This window comes from Micropterus salmoides, unplaced genomic scaffold (assembly GCF_014851395.1).
Source record: "Micropterus salmoides isolate LMB-PRFRI ecotype aquatic unplaced genomic scaffold, ASM1485139v1 Ms_hic_scaffold_19, whole genome shotgun sequence".
Classification (NCBI taxonomy): domain Eukaryota; kingdom Metazoa; phylum Chordata; class Actinopteri; order Centrarchiformes; family Centrarchidae; genus Micropterus; species Micropterus salmoides.
Genome location: NW_024041039.1, coordinates 3,256,583 through 3,275,770, shown reverse-complemented (window position 1 = coordinate 3,275,770; position 19,188 = coordinate 3,256,583). Strand labels below are relative to the sequence as shown.

The 19,188-nt window shown below is 40.4% G+C and overlaps 1 protein-coding gene across 1 annotated transcript in view; it reads left to right on the top strand.

Annotated features, from left to right (window-relative positions):
- kcnh5b (potassium voltage-gated channel, subfamily H (eag-related), member 5b) overlaps positions 1-19,188 on the top strand; it is a 179,053-nt gene that overhangs the window by 36,136 nt on the left and 123,729 nt on the right. The window contains exon 6 of the mRNA XM_038729311.1: positions 6,472-6,864. Coding sequence (XP_038585239.1) covers positions 6,472-6,864 — 393 coding nt within the window. The remainder of the gene's footprint in view (positions 1-6,471; positions 6,865-19,188) is intronic.

Sequence of the window (19,188 nt, the reverse complement as noted above, 5' to 3'; positions counted from 1 at the left end):
AAAAGGAGTGTTGAATAAAGATGATTAAGTTGATTTCAGCTCTTTATTTGTATTTGAGTGTTTTAATGGGAAAGTTGATCTTTCAGATCAATCTGAGAAGTGCCTATGATCTCGTTCCACATTTTAATGTGGGGAACTGGTCTTGGTCTCAGCCCCTATAAGTCTTGTATTTGTCTGGGCCTCATTAAACTCTGGTCTTGGTCTTGACTTGGTCTCGGTAACCATGGTTATTGCAGCAGTATGCAGAAATATGTAGTAGTAGTAGTTGTACATCTAGCAGCTATATTGATTACAGTAGCTGTAATAGCTTTGACAATATTATTCTTATCAGCAGCAGCAAGGTTGGGAGGGTTACTTTAAAAATGTAATCCGGTACAATTACTTGTTTAAAAATGTAATCAGTAATGTAATCCAAGTACCACAAAATAAGTGATGTAATCTGATTACTTTGAGATTACAATGCCAAATAGGCAAATGAAAACAAGAGAAGTATCAATGATGTGTTTTCTGCTCAGTGTATTTTTAGAGAAACATAGAATAACAAAATCTCTTATTCCCCAAATCCATATTTAAATGTTTTTTTTTTTTTTATATGATATGCTTTGCACTATGTAACAAGTATGGCAGTATCTGGCCCGTCAATGACAAAAACATTGTGTTTTTTTTTCTTGATGATATTTAAGTTTGTCATTTGGAAAACAATTTTACAATTTTGATTACTCATTCTGCACTCGTATTAATTTAGCATGCAATGAAAACAATATGAAGCTGCTGAAGCATAGTGTTTCTGGGGCTGATTACTGTACAAAAACACATCTTTCCTCACTGGTTCTGGTGAAACTGGATCATATTTGATGGAGAAATATTAGAAATATGGAGAAAATATTTTTCTAGTTTTCTCTCTGATGTCCCCCAGCTGCTCTGCCTCAACGCTGTGATTCACAGAGTTTCCTGATGGACAGAAATATTTACTTACGTTACTGACGTTAGTTAACAAGCTAACTAGCTGCAGTTATTAGCTCACTTAGTTGTGCCACTGCTGGTCAAATTAGCTCACTCTGCCCGTACTGGGAGATCAGAGCACCGGGGGAGCGTTGGTGTTTACTGTAGACTGTAACGTTATAAAGGTGTTTAAGTTACACGGGGTGCGGTGCCTGACAGGGAACTGTAGCCGTGCGAGCAGGCAACGAAACCTCGCTCAGCATCCTCCCAGTGAACACAGCATGAACAGGACTGAACACAACCTCAACTACCAACAGGGGAACCCAGTAACTTACTGGGAGCTGGATCCAGTCCGCACAGAGTCTGCATGATGGGGTGGGGGCGTAAGCACACATTCGCCACTACTGGTGACTGTAAACGGCAATCAGTGTCTGACACATCCTTCCCTTGCTTTGTGTTTTTACTATAGACTGTATATCAAAAATGGAGGCAAATAACACTGCGTTTTCTGTTTCATGGAAACTTTCTGCTTAAAGTAATCCCTCTGAGTAATCCCCGATTTTACAAAATGTATCTGTAATCTAAATGCGTCTATTTTTTCTGTCCTGTAATGGAATACAGTAAATTTTTTTTGTATCCTCATTAAATAACGCCGTTACATATAATCCGTTACTCCCCGACCCTGATCATCAGTAGAAGTATGAGAAGTAACTCCGTACCAGAGGATGGGCGAAACTGCAGCACTAATAAACATTTAAATATCATCAATATTATTATCATATATCATTATTATCTGCATTTTTAAACAATTTTATTTTATTAGAACTAGTCATAAATATTGCAAAGTACCACTGTTAGTATAGAAGTTATTTAAACTATATTTAGGCAGCCTACAGCAGTATAATCATCTCTGTAGACTGTGTTACAGTTCATCTCTGCAGCAGCTGGATACAAACAGAATAATATGCTCTTTATGTAAAATGAGTTGAATGGTTGAAGTGTGATCTCTGTGTGGCCTGCAGAGGAAATCAAATTACTGTGTGTTGGATTTAATGTAGTCTGAGTTCTGCAGAGGAAACCGAGCTCAGCAGGGGTGATCATCACCACGCTGGAAAATATAAACTCCTCTCTCCCTCTCATCTGAATTTCTTTTTCTCACTTTCTATCCTCTTCTGTCTCGTCTCATTTCCTTTTTTTTGACAGCTATTTTTATTGGGGTGAGCGGTACAAATATCACCATCTTTCACTGTAACTATAACATCACAAATCCAGACGTTGTGAAGGAAAAGACTCGCCAGGGAGTTAAACATCTTTACTTAGTGAAGTTAATGGGATGGACTGACAGTTTACTGAAGTAACAGCATAGTTAATAGATCAAGTTATGAGGGACAGATTATACTTGTAATGAAACTAAAATGAGCAAGGTTCAGGTGTGATTAAGAAGTTAAAGGTTGGTGGTTTATTGAGCCCGGCCAAGGAGATACACAGTGCCAGCATACAACGTGTGAACTCATTAAATGCTAAATCTTGTCGAGGGTAAGCTGAGTGCAGACTGAGGTGTGGACCCAAATGCAGACGATACGAGAGGTGGTGCAGTTTAGAAAATATTTATTAACTCAAAACGTTTGAGGAGCCAGAGCCAAACAATTCCAACAGAAACATAATCCACAGTCAAAATCCAAAAACAAGGAACAGAGCACGGGAGAACACTCAACATAGACGCAAGGACGTGACAAGGACTGAAGACAACGGAGGACAATATATACACTGGTAAACGAGCAGGGAGGGAAGCACAGCTGAAACACACCAGGTCATCAACCACAGGGACAAAGCTAGACAAGGACACCAGGTACAGAGGATTACCAAAATAAAACAGGAAGTAAAGTTCACAGGAACACACAAGGACAGATCTACCAAAGTAAAACATGGAAGAACAGCAAAATCAGGGCACGGACAGAGACGGGACCAAACAGGAGACAAGACTACACTAAAACATGGAAATATACTGTAAGACTAAGGACTAGGACACAGACCATAGTGATAAAACACAGAAGTACACAGATCAGGAAAACACGAAAGCACAGGACTAAGGAAATAATGGCAAAAAACAGAAACCCACAGGGAAAAAATACAACTCATAACAAATCTAAAGAATACTTCAAAGAGGTTATTGTTGTTTCAAAGAAAGACACTGCTGTGCTTACCTACATTAACAAACATCACATTGTGTGTCATTCAGGCCATGTGCAACACCTTTGTACATAGAGCCAGTTTGTCTGTAATGCAACAAAATAAAGATAATCTCGACCTTGGGTTACCTAACACATGGATAACAGTGCATCCTGATCGACCAGGCAGGCAGAGATGAGAGAGAGAGTCTGACCTACATTTTGGAGAGTCCCTAGCTGCCACCTTTGGCTGCTTTAGCTCAGCAATTAAACCTACCATCAGCTGGGGAAACGTGTGTCATAGTACCCCTAAATCCCAAGTAAACAGGCCAGAGAGGTCCAGAGGAATGGTTGACAGGTTATTGAAATACTCAAACGTTCTCCATAATTCGAAGAAACCATTAGTGGCTCCCCCAAGAGAGAATTCAATCTTTTCCTATCTCAGAAAAAAACATCATATGATTCAACCAGATTGATAAGGAGGGTTGTTTTGGAGATTTCCAAGATAGAAATAGCCCTCATCTTGCTAGGAGTGTTGTAAAGGCAATTATATCTCCGTTACAAGGGTTCTGCTGGCACGTCAAATATGGCTAGCAGTGGCCATGGTTGTTGTGAGAATATCTAAGATGCTAGATAACGTAGACCAGAATCATTGCAGCTGTGGACAGGACCAGGATAGATTTCAGGTGTACCACTTTCAGCTGGATCTTTCCACCAATCATCCTTCGATTTCATCTTCAGCTCTTCATCCCATTTGGAATTCAATTTATCATTAGGGAGATGTGGGAAAGAATCAGATGGTTTTTTTTTGTTTTTTTTTTACAATCTGACAGATTTGGAGGTACTTCTAAAATATATTTTGCGTGATAGACTGAGTATAGCACTAAGTGAGGAAAACTTTAAAATACTATATACCCCCTCATTTCAAGCCAAATTTACTCATTTTGCAGTTTTGTCACAGAGCTTTTTGGAGCAACAAAAGAGATTATTACCGGTAAAACTGGATATGAAGAACATCACAACACCCCCCTCTCTTTCTACACACACACACACACACACACACACACACACACACACACACACACACACACACACACACACACACAGACTCATAGCAGCAGGGAGTAATTATGAATACACTAAAATAAACAGTAGTAGAAGTTTTAGTTTCCTTTTTCCTTCTTAATCTCTTTCATCTATTTCTCTAATTTAAATTCATCTCTTCATCACTTTTTTTTCTTGCTTCGTCGAGAGCATTTACACAGTGAAATGAAATTACAGAAACATAAAACTGACTTCCTCAAGCTTCTGTTAAAGATATAACTGACTATTAGAAATATAGCCCAAACTTTTCTTGGTATAGTGTGGTGTAGCCTGGCCAGAGTGGCCAGGAAGGTGGTAGGTAGGCAGACTCAAACATCAAATGTTTGCAGAGGTGATTATTTTATTTACCAAATATCCCAGTGTTTACTGCTTCTTAACATTTGTTTACTGCTTCAGCCCATCCCATTCTGATGCTGGTTGATCTACTCCATAATTATTAATACCTAGAAATCTCTTAACATTTGGAACTTCGTTACCAGTTCACTCCGCTCCCACTCCCCAAACAATTATCCTGCATGGTGGAACTGAACAAAGGAACAAACAATTGTAAGTATTAACACAGGAAAACAATTTAAACCATGTTTAAACTTGCAAGCTAATAAAATGGAGCTGAAACGAACTTATGACTGTGTTTACTCTAACTTACCATATGCTTTGCTGTCGACTGTAACATAATGCAAACACAAACAACCCGGGATAGTATGTGGTGCACTTTTACACAAGATATGGTAAATTACCAAAAAAATAAACACTTATACCTGTATAAACTAGAAGGTAATGGCCTATATGGGACAAGTGGTGAGCAAACCCACTTTGTCACATATAGTATAGAAACTGGCCCAGAAAGCATGACAAATGAAATAAGATCAAATAGATACCGTTTTAATTTGAGTCTAGATGATGTGTGGACTCGTTAGAGATGAACTGTGTTTAAAAAAAATGTTTAATTCCTTTTTGAACATCTTTGAATGTGTGATGTATGAAGTTAAAAAAATGTATGGAAATGGGCTGAACTTTTGTAATGTGGGGGTTCCTTACTTTTTGTTTTATCTGCTCTGTTTATGATAAGATGAGTTTGTTTGTGGATATATAATTTTATATTTTTATTCATGATTTAACTGCTTAACTCTCGTGTAGTCTTTAACGTTGCGTTTCCTTTGAGGAGTTTGTTCTCAAGATGCTCTGTGAACATAATGGCCAGACCGTTCTCATCTCAGGGTGTCTAATACCAACGCTTTAAGAAAAAGTGACAAAGCGCAGTTATTTGACGTTAAAGGTACCCTGCAGTGTCTGTGTGAGACACATCTGGGTGCATCCCTATAAGACGCTCTGGAGCCCCCTGAAGCCCCCTACCCTTACCACAACCATCAGAAATGTTAGTACCTAAACCTAAGTCACTGACTTTATGCATGTCGACTGGCTAACCCTACAGCTACAGCTGTTAGCCTCCTTTGTGTTGCCGAGACGTAGCAAACGGTGGCGTTTCATACGGATGCTGAAGCGTACCTTTGGTGTCCAATAATTATGCTTTGTCACGCTGTCTGAAAGCGTCAGTTATGATGCATTTTGATTATGATGCAATTACATGCATTGTGAGATTAGATACATACAGTATACACAGGGGTGGCGATGGAGCGGTGGATAAGACACATGCCTTGGGTGTGGGAGACCCAGGTTTGATTCCCACTGTCCACCAATGTGACATCTCAGCTGATTCTTCTCTTTGCATTCATTGGCAAATTCCGTATAATGTGCTTTCTGTAAGCTGCTATAGCCTGCTGCCACCCTAGCTCCGCCTTTCAGGGTGGATCTTATTAATCATGTAATTCTTTTCTTTACCAGAGGGATCTTTACTGCGGCTCTGTGTCTCGGGCTTTCCATATATGCACAATGATGGACACGCCCTTCATTGAAACCTTACAGATAGTACCACTTTTTGTCTAATGCCTATAGGTTGCTCTGTAAAAATTTGAAGTTGATCCGGTTACTTCTCTAGGAGGAGTTTGTTAAAGTATGGACCGTGAAATTGGTGAAAAATTACCTCAACGTTTCGTGCTTCGGCCCTAATGATGGTACTGACTTGGCGGCAGGTTGTTGGGCAGCTTTAGAGTCCTCACGACACTGATTTGTACAATCACTTTGCAGCTGAAGATATCTGAGCATTTCTTGATTTGCATGTTTTTAATTTAACAGTGTATTATTTAAGGAGTGCTGTTGATTTGTTGAATAAACGTTTCTTGCTCTGTTACATCTCCAGGTTTTGCAGCTAAACTCCGACATTCTCCCGCAGTACAAGCAGGAGGCTCCCAAGACGCCTCCACACATTATTCTTCACTACTGCACCTTCAAGACCACGTGGGACTGGGTCATCCTCATCCTCACCTTTTACACGGCCATCATGGTGCCCTACAACGTCTCCTTCAAGACCAAACAGAACAACATTGTGTGGCTGGTGCTGGACAGCGTGGTAGACGTCATCTTCCTGGTGGACATCGTCCTCAACTTTCATACCACCTTTGTTGGGCCGGGCGGAGAGGTCATCTCTGACCCCAAGCTCATCCGCATGAACTACCTGAAGACCTGGTTTGTCATCGACCTGCTTTCCTGCCTGCCATATGACATCATCAACGCCTTCGAGAACGTGGATGAGGTATGGTTATCCTTTTTGGATGGCTTCCTAGGTTGGGAGCGGTTGGAAGGCAGGTGAAAATGTTTTTATGGGCAATTGCGACTATTTTTTCAACTTTCATCTTTACAATCTATAATTGCTCTCCAATAGGGGTGTGCGATATTACGATATTAGATTGTGGACGATTAAATTGTCTCCACAATCTGCCTTTTCAGAGAGATAGTATCGCGCTATAGTGTACAATCAATCAGTTTTAGTTCTGTGGCTCATTCACGCAGTCGACAGCTGCTCTGTGAAGCTGCCTGCGTACAAAGGCGACACTGTAACTGTTGGGTCTCATAAAATTAACCTTAAGTTCCCCGTGTCTCCTGGCTACTCTACATCAACTCTCTGTGATTTATGGAGTTTGCTGATGAACAGAAAGTGTTACTAGCTGCCATTATCTAATTAGCACAGTTAGCGTAGTGGTCATAACTGACTTAGGAGCTTGGAGCACCTGGAGAGTTTATTGTGATTAACATTACACCTGTGGTTAAACCTCTACTCAAGCACTGGAGGTTTTCAGGCCAGGATAACGTCGACAACAACAGCGCCATCAGCTGTCTCCCAGTAAACACAGCATGAACGGGACCAAACATGGAGACCAACCGGGAACTACAGTACAGAGTTGATTTACAGAGTTTGTTAATGGACAGATACATTTAATTTTTGCTAAACCGCTGACCGTATCTGTCTGTATCTGTGGCTAGTTAGCTTGGTTAGCCGTACTGCTAGCTGTCCTATTACTTTAAGCTGAGTCAGCCTCGGGATGCCATGAGCCAAACCCAGCAAGAAAACCACCTCGGTCCTCTTGTCCCTGTGGTCAAACTGGTCAAACTCTGTTGGTCTCAGAGGCTGTGTTGGGTCCCGGTCCGGCTGCAGGGTCCACACAGAATCTGCATGACGCCATTGGCTTCTGTAAACGCCAGTCTAATCGGCAACAAGTCCCTCCCTGTCTTTGTGTTTTTAAACATGAATTTAAGCAAACAGCACATTCATGGGAAAATCATATCAAAATTTATATTAAATCTTTCAAATCTAATAAGAACAAAATGAATCAGTTCTTTGTTGTTTGAATAAATCAGTAAGCTAACGTTACATATGATTAATAAAGTAGTGTTATTTTTCTCTTTTAAACCAATAACTTGCAAAATAGTGTTAAAAACCAGCAGGAATATGAATCGTGATAAGATCGGGAATTGTGATACTGCCTGAAATAGATAGATATTTTTGCCATATCGCCCACCGCTACTCTCCATAATGATGACATTTTACTCAAAAATGTAATTGCTGTTATCATTAATGTTAGTAGTTACACAAATTAAAATATCTGCCATGAGTGTAAGTGTATACAGCTGCATGAAGTTGACAGAGCAGAACATGATCGTTATTGTCAGATCTCAGGCCTGTAAAACCTTTTTTCTGCAGATTTTCAGACCGCTGTACATGGAATCTGCAGGGTGAGCCACATTGTTTAAGAAATTTTTTGCCGGAATTGAAAGAACGAGGATGCTGATTAATACCAACTGCTAATGCAAAGGTGCAAGGACAGATAAAATATCCAGATAACAGATCACTTGTGGAAATAGGGTTATTGAGACAAGTATCTTCTTCTCAATCTTGCAAAATCTCTTCTCATAAGAATGAGGTTTGCTTCTGGGAGGATGTTTTTGAGGTTTGAGATTTAGTTTGTTGTTTGGTTGAAAGGACAGATAAAAGAGGAAAGCTTTTGGTTGATTTGGCTGTTTCAGACAGTGTTTCTGTTGAAGAAATGGAGAAGAGACTTTTGTGGTAGAGATGTAGCAGCACAATGTTTTTGGAGACAACTAAATAGTGTTTTGGCGGGAGCTGCAGGAACGCTATAGATCGTGCCAAACACAGACTCTAGTTTGTCTTGCTTGGGTATGTGACACAAAAGCAGGTGCGACTTTTAGTTAATGAGCTCATAAAGCTTATTGATGAATAACTGTTAAGTGTGCTATTTTTATCCTGGCTGAGATAATGGAAGGCAGTGCGCTTGTGAAAGTTGAGAGTAATTGTAAATTCTCCCTTTGCAGTAGTCTTTCAGTAGGCTTGAAATTCATTATTGAAATTCTTTAAAAGCCAACACCCGCATGATTGTTTGGTCATGTGGGTGTATTTAAATCTGCCAGGATATAGAATTGAATTAGGACCAAGTATAAATGATGATGGGATTGCGGTTACGATTTTCCATTGTGACTGAAGCGAATTTAATCAGGTACACGAACAAAAGCTGATAGTGAGCATGTTCTCCCAGTCTTGGAGAGGGAACAACTAATCAGCTGTTTGGCTTCAGAAAGAGGACTTTCAACAGATTCTGACGGTGGCAGAGAAATATAATGTCACTGCTTTTTCACCCAAACTTTCACATTGAGCACATTGATCTTGAGCAATTTTGTTTGAGGAATACGGTTGGATGTATCGGCCTCTGGGAATGAGATATTTTAGATTGATTGTTTGACTTGTGGGGGTTGTTCTATTAGGGATCAAGTCTGCTCTGAGAATTTTTCAAGGCTGTTTACACCCATCAGATATCGAGTAGTTATATCAATATGGCGAGGTGATTTTCCGCTTGATTTCCTGCTGAATTAATTAGACCTCGGCCTGAGATGAAGGACCAATCTATTGAATGTAAAATTAAAAAAGAAGAAATTATATCTTCGTTTCATGAGTGTGTTTGTGTCTGTAAAACGCACTTTTGTGGATCAGCTTGCACATGCTTGTGAACACATGCGGGCATGTGTTTGTGCACAGGCATCCATTATTGTGTTTTTATGTGTGCCTGCCAAGTAGGGGGGCTTAATCACATGAGTTTTTGAAAGCCAGTAATAATAATAACACCAGTATTTAAGCTGCCAGACGCTCAATTGTCAACATCTATTCATTTTTCATGCCAAAAAGAATTTTTTCCACACCTCCCTCAGCATTTTATTCTTGTCCTGAACAGCATCTAGACCAAAACAACAAACTAAAACTCATAACTACACAGACGAGTTATCCAAGGTTGTTTTGTTTCCCCAGTATACAGGTAGGGCCCTTCTTTACTGCGCTGGACAACATACACTGGATTGCTATTCTTGTGTTTGGGTGTACGGCCTTTCCGGTGGACCAGTATCTGTGTTAGTGCTTTATTGGGTTTAAAAAACGCAGGGAAGTAGTATTTGTTGAAAATCCTCCTGAGTTTCTCTGATACTCCAGACACGTATGGAATCACAATTTTGTTGCATTTACTCTTCTTCTCATAATCCCCTGTATTGTTGGTGCTCTTACTGGATCTTGTGGCTGTTTTCACAAAGGTCCAGTTTGGATATTCAGAATGCATTTGAGTGCCTCCTTCAGGTGTTTATGCTCGTTCTCTCGGGCTCGGGCACTTGTCGGTATGTTATCGGCGTGGTGGTGCAGGGTTCTGATGATCCATAGCTTGTGCTCCAGTGGGTGGTGGGAATCGAAAAGTAGGTATTGGTCTGTGTATGTGGGTTTCCTGTATACTCCAATTTGCAGGCTCCTATGCTCTTCAATGTGTTTGCCAAAGTCCAGGAAGGCCAAACTGTTGTTGTGGACATCCTCTCATGTGAACTTGATGTTACTGTCCACGAAGCTGATGTGTTCCGTGAAGGCTTGCACTTCTGGAATTTAAATTTTGACCCATGTGTCGCCCACGTCTGTACCGGTGGCCTGGTGCTGTTCCTCTGAAGGACTTCAGGGCTTTGCTCTCCACTTCTTCCCAGTAGATTTTGGCCACAATAGGGGATACAGGTGTTGGCCCATTCTCATCTCAGGGCATCAAATACCAACGCTTTCAGAAAGGCTGACAAAATGTTGTTATTCGTCTGTTTAAACGCCACGGGCACGTCTGTATGAGACGCCTTAGCTAGCTTGCTAGCTCCGTTAGTGTTAAACGCGTTGATGGCCCCCCAAAGCTCCTTATCCTAATCCCAACCATTACAGGGGTGTGTACCTAAACCTAGGTCAGTGATTGTTTACAGATCTGTCAGGGCTGAGATTGGTTCTGTTGTTCAGGGTGTTGTTGTCTTTTAGCAGTCGATTCCTTTCGGTTTCTACTGCCTCCATGGTGGGGATGCGTGTGAACAAGGAAGCCTCATCATAGCACACCATGGCTTCATCTGGGTCCAGTGTCAGTCCTTGAACTTTATTCACAAAAAAAAACAACTTGTTTTTAACCTTTCTTGCATAACTATGACCTGGATGACTGAGAACGTTCACAGATATGCAGACTAGTGACTTTTTAACAACTTCCAGCCAGTCAGAAACAAGTGTTTCCCATGACCCTGATATAATGTTAAGTACGGGTAAATTACAACCTGGAACAGTATCTAACAGGCCAAGAAGGCGTAATGGCCCTCTGGGGAAACATTACTTCTTTGAAGTTGCAGAAAACATTATTGAGTGAATAAACAAGTGTGCGAAGAATATAAATGTTTAGAAATCCATCTATTTAATTCAAGGCCAATATTGAGCCCAAATATCTCTGTTTAACAGTCAGTGTTAAACCTCCTCGGCATGGTTTTGTGTGTTTGGGCTCGCTCTCCTGCTGCTGTGTCCTCTATCAGGCTGAATGGTGTATTGTATTGTGGATCCTGCAGTAGGTGTCTGCTGCGGCGCGGCACGGCGTCTTGGTTCAGGTGTCTCTTGTCCTCTGGCATCTCACTGCCGGTCGCTGATGGATTCGATGAGATCCCACTGTTGCTGTCTTTTAAACAGCAGACAGCAGCGAGCAGGGGAGACAGGCTGAGAGGAAATCAATGGCACGTAAATTTCCAGCCACTACAGAGGACACAGTCTCTCTTCCGCTCTTTGCTGAATTGATGTTTCTTTTGCTGCTTTCCCGTATTATCAGGCTGGAAGAATAGATGGATGTTGACTGAGGACAGTGTGTGGGCAGGTAAAGGTGCAGCATGAAAGAAAATAGCCGAGATGATTATAGGCTCATTGCAGACTGAATTCCCCTGTTTCTGCCTCTGATGGCTGAAGCAGGCAGGAACTATTTTTAGTTGTATTTTAATGCAGGTTTCAAGCTGGTGACATGCAGGGGCCGCCAACACGTGCGCATACATATTCATATCTACTAGGAATGCAACTAACAATAATCTTATTTAGCATTTAATCTGGTGATTATCTCTCTGATTAACTCATTAATAATTTAGTTTATAAAGTGTCATAAGGTGGCATCTTCAAATTGCTTGTTTTTCTGGCTGTTGAACTGCTTAAAAACCTAAAGATATTCACTTTGCAATGCTTTAAAACAGAAGAGACCTGCAAATCCTCTGGATGGGAAAAGCAAATGTTTGACATTTTAACTTAAACAATTAATCAATCATGTTAATTAATCAAATTAAGTAAAGTTTCATTATTTGTGTTATATGTGCAGCTCACTTTTATCTGATGTGTTCGGTCCGGGTGTTAAATACACATATGTTATGAAACAAAAATGTACATCTGAATACATTTGCAGTTTAATCAACATGAACTCATTGTTTCAACAATTTGTCAGACAGGTTTTGAAGTCCACAGTTTAACCATTTATTTATCAGCGACTTATTTGGAAAAGAGGCGAATGCTAAAATGTTTCAATAGAACTGGTGTAAACATCAGTTAGATCTTAACTTCATCCTATTGTACACTTCCAGTTGCACAACTATGGTACAGAGTTTGCTGTCATAACTGACATTTAGACTTGTTCACTCCAAAGAAGTGGATTTGATCATGTGAAACTGGTATTTTGTTTACATATACACTAGAAAATTAGAAAGAATAATCCTTAAGCTCCCAGTTTACCATTTTCTCTCTCAGGCTGATAATTTTCAGCAAACAAGCATTCATTAAACACCACAAATTCATACTTCTGAAGTGATTAAACAGTCATCCTCAGATGTCGACAATGGGGTCATATTTATATAATAGGTGTGTCACGATTTTGATTCTGAATGAAAAATCGCTTTGAAATGAGCTTTTGATCTTATCCCTCCAAATCAAAAGTAGGATGGGTGATTCTCCCACTATTTTCTTCTCTCCACTCCTGCCTACTTCTATCTAGCATTTCACACAGGGTCATTCCTATGTTACCCACATATATATTGCACATAATAAAAACATGGCAGAGATTCTACTGGGAACATTGATACACTCTAGTTTCACCCACCTCTGCTATGAAGAATGCAGGAGGACGCCAGAGTAACGTTGCATGAACAGGGACTTCTTCTTCCTGATCTGTGACAGAGAACACAGCACATAGCCCTGCAGTAACTACAATGCTCATCTAGCAACGTTAAGGCGGACTAGAGTAACTTAACTGCCCCTTATAGCACGCACGTTTATGAGACTGTAGCGACGTTCTGTTTAGTGTAATGTTTGACAGTGGGGTTTGTTTACAACCCGTCTGTTGGTTGTTGGTCGGACTGCTTATACTTTCCCCCTGTTTGAGTCCAATTTAGATATGTTGGCACATCTCCAGATCTCAGCAGCTAAGATGATGAGTAATATGTTAACCTAACCAATACAGAAGACAAGAACAACACCTACAAGATATACAAAAGCAGAATATGTTTCTTCCTGTAGACATTTAGGAGATTGGAGGTTTTTTTGATATCTCAAGAACTGCAACACCTACATGAAGACACATACAGGTCAGCAGTAACATCAGCAAAACAACTGAAGTAGTTGGGCTATGGCTGTAAAACAGCAAAAAAATGATGTAACATTCTCGTGAGGAGTTGTGCTGATGCTCCCTCAGGTTGTGGAAGAGGTGTTGTGAGGAGTCAAAGTGTGTGTTGAGGTGTGTGTGTGTGTGTGTGTGTGGAGGGGGGTTGTGTTGGAGTCAGGCAGGGAGGAGCACCCCACGGGTGCAGAAAGCCACCTGCTGTCACGAAGGAGCCCGGCAGGCCGATGGAAGCTCACAGCGTGCGTCTGCCGGCGCCGCGCCAGCTCGGAAAGGTCTAATCCAGGCTGACCTTTCTGCGTGGCGTGCATGTTGCCACCACCATGACCAGCCAAGCTGACAGAGCTGGGAGGAAGCTGTGCGCCCTGCAGTCGAGGTTGGGATATTAACACCATGCATGCAAACATGGAGAGATGGAGGAATGGGGGGGGGGGGGGGGGGGATGCAAAGGTGTCTGCGAAATGACTTAAATGTAAATGTCAAGGGAAGATTGCTGGATGGATGGAGGACAGAGTGGTAGAGGGATGAAAAGAAGGATGGTGTTGTTTCTCAGAAAGCTTTGCTGTTCTTTCCTGTGGATAGGTCTAATTACTGGTGTTTGGAATTGTTATCACATTTGCATGTGCTGTTGGATAACTATACATCAGGAGATAAACCACTTTTAACCACTACTATTTGTTTTATTTCCTGTGTGTGTTTGGACAGACTTTCACCATAGTTTACAAAATACATCAACGCTTTGTTTTATGCTGAACAAAGTTGCCAAACTATCACCAAAGTCTCAGCAGCTCTTTACGTTTAAGATTGTTGGGGCTGTTGAGTTGTTGCTTCCTGTGCCAGCACTTCTCTCTCTCTCTCAAGTTTCCTTCTCTCCTAGCTATATGAGTTTTGATACCAAAATTAGAGGCTGTGATATATTTTTTTTAAAACTCTACCAACCTTGAATTTGTTTGGAAGCGTTCCTAAAGGCCTGCCATATCAGAAATAGCGTCCATAAGTTGGTGTAATTGGCTGCACGTGCGTTTCAAAGTATGCAATGGTATTTCAAAGTGTCTCATTTTCATATTATTATTTTCTTATATACTGTAAATGCCATTTCTATTGAGAGAAAGCTATTCACATGGCCTCCTAGTTGTATTTACGAAGTAGGAGATGTGTTTTACTTCTGGCGGCTTTGAAAACTCATGTTGCAGAACAAACTTCAGAAGTGTAAACAAGTCGATGTCTAAATGGCTGCTTAGCTGTGACAAATGCATGGAACTACCACTAACACCACTGCAAAAACAGTGTTATCAGGGCTGTAGTAGTGCTGGTAACTATGTTGGACACGACGCATTTTATCATTCTTTCTATTTTGCTGACGTTGTGTGAATGCAGCGCAGAACAGTGGGAATACACCTTTTTCACAACAGACCTTTTGACGTGTCGTAGTGGGAAAATCGCAGGTGTTATTAATCACATTAATCATGAATGAATTCCATTTAGGTGTGCAAGTTTCAGGGCCCTGGTATTATGCATGCTCTCTCTCTGTCATGGCTTCCTGGGACACTTGAATGGAAAAGCCATTGTTATGTTATGCATGTTATTAGTTGCAACTGTGCTTTTCCTGCTACGACAAGTCCAAATGTCTGCTTTGATAAAAGCGTATTAAACGAGAGATTAATGGATGGATAAAAGCATGAAATGAAAGGATCAGGATAAATGTATATGAATGTAAAGATGGTTTGGAGTATTGAGTAGACAGAGATGAGGGAAACCCTCGTGCAGGAGATGTAATATACCTCTGCTGCTCATTTGATTCAACATATTACAGCCTTTTTGCTAATTTGATTTGGTGCCTAAGTCAGAAGCTAATTTATATTGTCTGAGAAAAACATTGTTGAAAGCTATTAAAACAAATATATTGTGGTTCTAAAACAAATTCAGGTTGACATTTATACTTGTGTTTTTAAAATGTTGAAAGGATTAAACTGTACTTTTGCTGCTTTGGGAAAGGTTCTGCTTTTGGCTCCTGTTGTTGTAGAGTGGCAATTGAAAACTCAATTGAAGCATGGCGCTCTTTTGCTAAAAGCTGAGACATTTTCAATTTTTAATGCTCACCGGATTGAGAGCCGAAAACACGTTAAGCTCCCAGTGCTGTCAGGAACATGCAACAGTGCGTCCTCCGCTTTGAAAATAATGAGAGAAAGAACCGGTGCTGTGAAAAGAGATTCCCGGTGGACACGTAATCTCCGTCTATACGCCGTCTCACTTCACCAGGCTATGTTTGGATAAACAGGTGCTTATGAGCCACGATTTTACATGCATTGCGCGCTCTTGACTCATGCTCTTTTCATCTGTGTTGCTCTATCCTGTGGCTACTTAATTTAGAGGCATTTACATATGAGTTGGGAACCGTCAGAGTCCCAGGGGAGGCCTTTGAAGCTGTGGCTGGAGAGAGGCAGGGAGGGCTGAGGATGGCTGGCTTGGTCTGTGGCATCAGAGAGCTGGGAATATAAGAATCTGCAGCAGGAATGTGAGTTGAGGCGAAGGTGCAGCAGTTTAAAACAAGGCCTGGTCAGGATAAAAGAGAAAAATGTTATTCAAGAGCAAGTAACATTATTTCTTTACAATTGTAAGAAATCAAAAGAAGTTTGTCTAAGGACGAGCACCCATCTGTAGAAACTGTAGATATTTTGACACCATTTTGGCTTCATTTGTGTGACTGCAGGTGCTGGAATTGCTGGCACCAGGACTAAAACTGGGATGTGAGGCAGCTCACACTTTGACTTTGTCAGGAGGGGAGGCTCAGACTAAAAATACAGTTCAAGATTGAATTAGTGATGGAAAATTCTTGTGAAGAGCCACCACATAGTGTAGGATTGATATGATAGGATATTTAGGTTTTATTTTGCTTGAATGGTTAAAGGGTGGCTTCTTAATCTTTTAACAGTACAGTAATTGGCCTATTTTTAAACGCACCCTTTTATACAGGCAGTTTCAAAGTAACTTTAGTTCCTTACTTCATTGTTCTTGGTAGTTGCTAAATGAATTCCAGTCAGTTAAACATTTGATCCAATAACGTCAGCTGAAACACAGCAAGTCTACCTCATTTGAATCCAGGGAGCAGTTATTAATTTGTTGACTTTATAGTAGATTTAGATTTTTCTATCTACCAATATTGTGACTGTGTGAAGTAAATGTTCATATATGTTGTGTTTTAAATGTCCGAACTATTTACTACTAAGACTGAAAAAAGGAGTCTGTGTTCTTGGTGCGCTGATGGCTGGTTCCAGACATCCTCAATATTCATTCAAATTGACACTCATATCAAAAATGTATTTTCAAACGCACCAGTTTGGTAGATGGTTGTAAATTCTGTAAATCTGAATATCCAAAAGGAATATGCTGTTTACATTACCCCTATAAATTCAGAAAATTGTAACATTTTGTCATTTTAAGCTGTTTGAATACTTAATACAATATGATTATTTTATCTAAGATATATTCAAATTTAACTGTGCAGTACAGTAGAATGTATCTCATGGATGGAAATCCCCTGGGAATATATTTCACCTCTTAAGAAAGACCCAGTGAGTTACAGAAACCAACTAGAAGAGGGGGTAGACCGTGAGCTCTCAACTGGATCAAGTATGCCAGAATTAAGATGGAGCAGAACGATGCTGAACAGTGCAAAACACTGTATGGACATCGTTAGAAAACTAACTATATTACATTAAAATCAATCTGCCTATCATGAGAGCTGATGACTTTGTCAGACTTTTTAGACTACAGGGTTAAATCATGTCTCAGTGTGAAGCAAAAGAGAGATGCTCAGGTCTGTTACTGAGGTTAAAATAAGGTCAGAGGAGGAACGAGGGCTGAATGGAGCTGGTTTGCAGCTGAAGCTGGAGACACTGAGGCTGAAAATGAACGTCAGGATGGAGGTGAAGGCTGAGGAGCTTGAGGGAAGCTGCAGAGAGCAGCTCGACTCGGCCTCAGCAGTCTCCCCCTTTTATTACATAACACCATAGCCTGTATCATTAGATAACCCTGCTGGCTTTCATCTATTTTTCTCTCTATGTTCCAAAATGAGAATATAATTTTTTATAATGTTGGTAAATATTCAGCTTCAGGTTGTACAGTGTCTGCCTCCGCTGCTACGAGCGCGCGGCTTTGGTTAATTGCGTTAAAACAGATCGTGCAGAGCGCTGACGCCTCGGGGTCCTGGCTGCTGTTGTTGAAAAGAATCACTTTTGTTTATATTGATTCTCTTTCTCAGCCACCTGTGTTTGGGGAAGTTTGGGGTATAGAACGGGGTATAAAGAGCCGGGCCTTTTTGGAGGACATGGGTCAGCTTTACTGGGGCAGGAGAATGACGCACTGAAAATATTCTCGGGGGCCGCAGACTGTGTGACTTGAATGAGTGTATTTGTTTGACCTTTTGGTGCATCTATTAATACAAACTTATGCTGTGACTTATGTTTACACGTTCAGTCTAAAGATGTCAAATATATCCGGTTGGATTACAGTATTTTACAGAAACTGTCGTAGAGTTGACTGTTGCAACATCGACCTAACAACATCATATGTTTATATCCTGTAGATATAAACATGTGATGATGTCAAACAATGTGTAAAATTTATTTTATTATGCAAACTTACACTATAAGAACTGACATGACAAAAGTTTGATTGTGTTCAACAAGTGGTTGTTTGTACACTGAAAGTAACAAAAATGGGCTCCAGGATTCAAATTTACTTGAAAGTGGCAATAGGCTGCACTGCGAGGCGTGTTGTCTTTTTTTTTTTGTGATAAAATGGATCGGGAGCCTTTTGTTGTTACGTTGCCCAAATTGGCCGTAGACAACCTGAGAACTAAATGAATAGATACTTTGGTAGAAACCTCCTAAGGTAGACAATTTACTGTTGTGTTGTATCATGGTTTGCATCATCTGTTTAGTAATATGTTGTTGTAGACTTTAGGAAACAGCCACAGCAAACAAATACAACACTGGCAAGCATGTTTGTGTGAACATCAAACCTATTTAAAATCTAAAGACAATTTGTGGGACTGGAAACTTGAAATTTTATTTAAGGTGTATGCTGAAGGTGGGGTTATTGCTTTAACAGGTTGATGGTGTTTTTGGAAGAAAATTATGGGAACAATTTAATCGTGTTTTTTTTCCTCTGTTTTAGCAGAAACCTCTTCTGGTTCCCCTCCAGCTTAAACCTGCACAACAGGCACAAAATGTCATTTATAAAAAAGTGTGGTGTGGAATGCAATAGTTCCAGTTCTAATTTTGTCCCAAAGTCCTCACCAGTAATGAGGAATTTAGTACATCAAATAAATAAATACATTACGAAGCCTCGCTGTGATAAAATAATCACTGACAGGGAAGTAGCTTCTGTTATGGATAAGAGCATCTTAACACCTTTCTTACTCTGTAAGTGTGACTCATTTGTTTTTATCAAATATTACTAGTGTTTTTTTTAGCGATGAAAATAAAGCATTTCACTGTAACTATAAATTTGTGGGTGGGCTGAAAACAAGCTGAGCACACTCTTGTTGTCGCTGTACACCTTTACTAGCTACTTTAATTTCCTCACTTACACAACTCTCTACAATG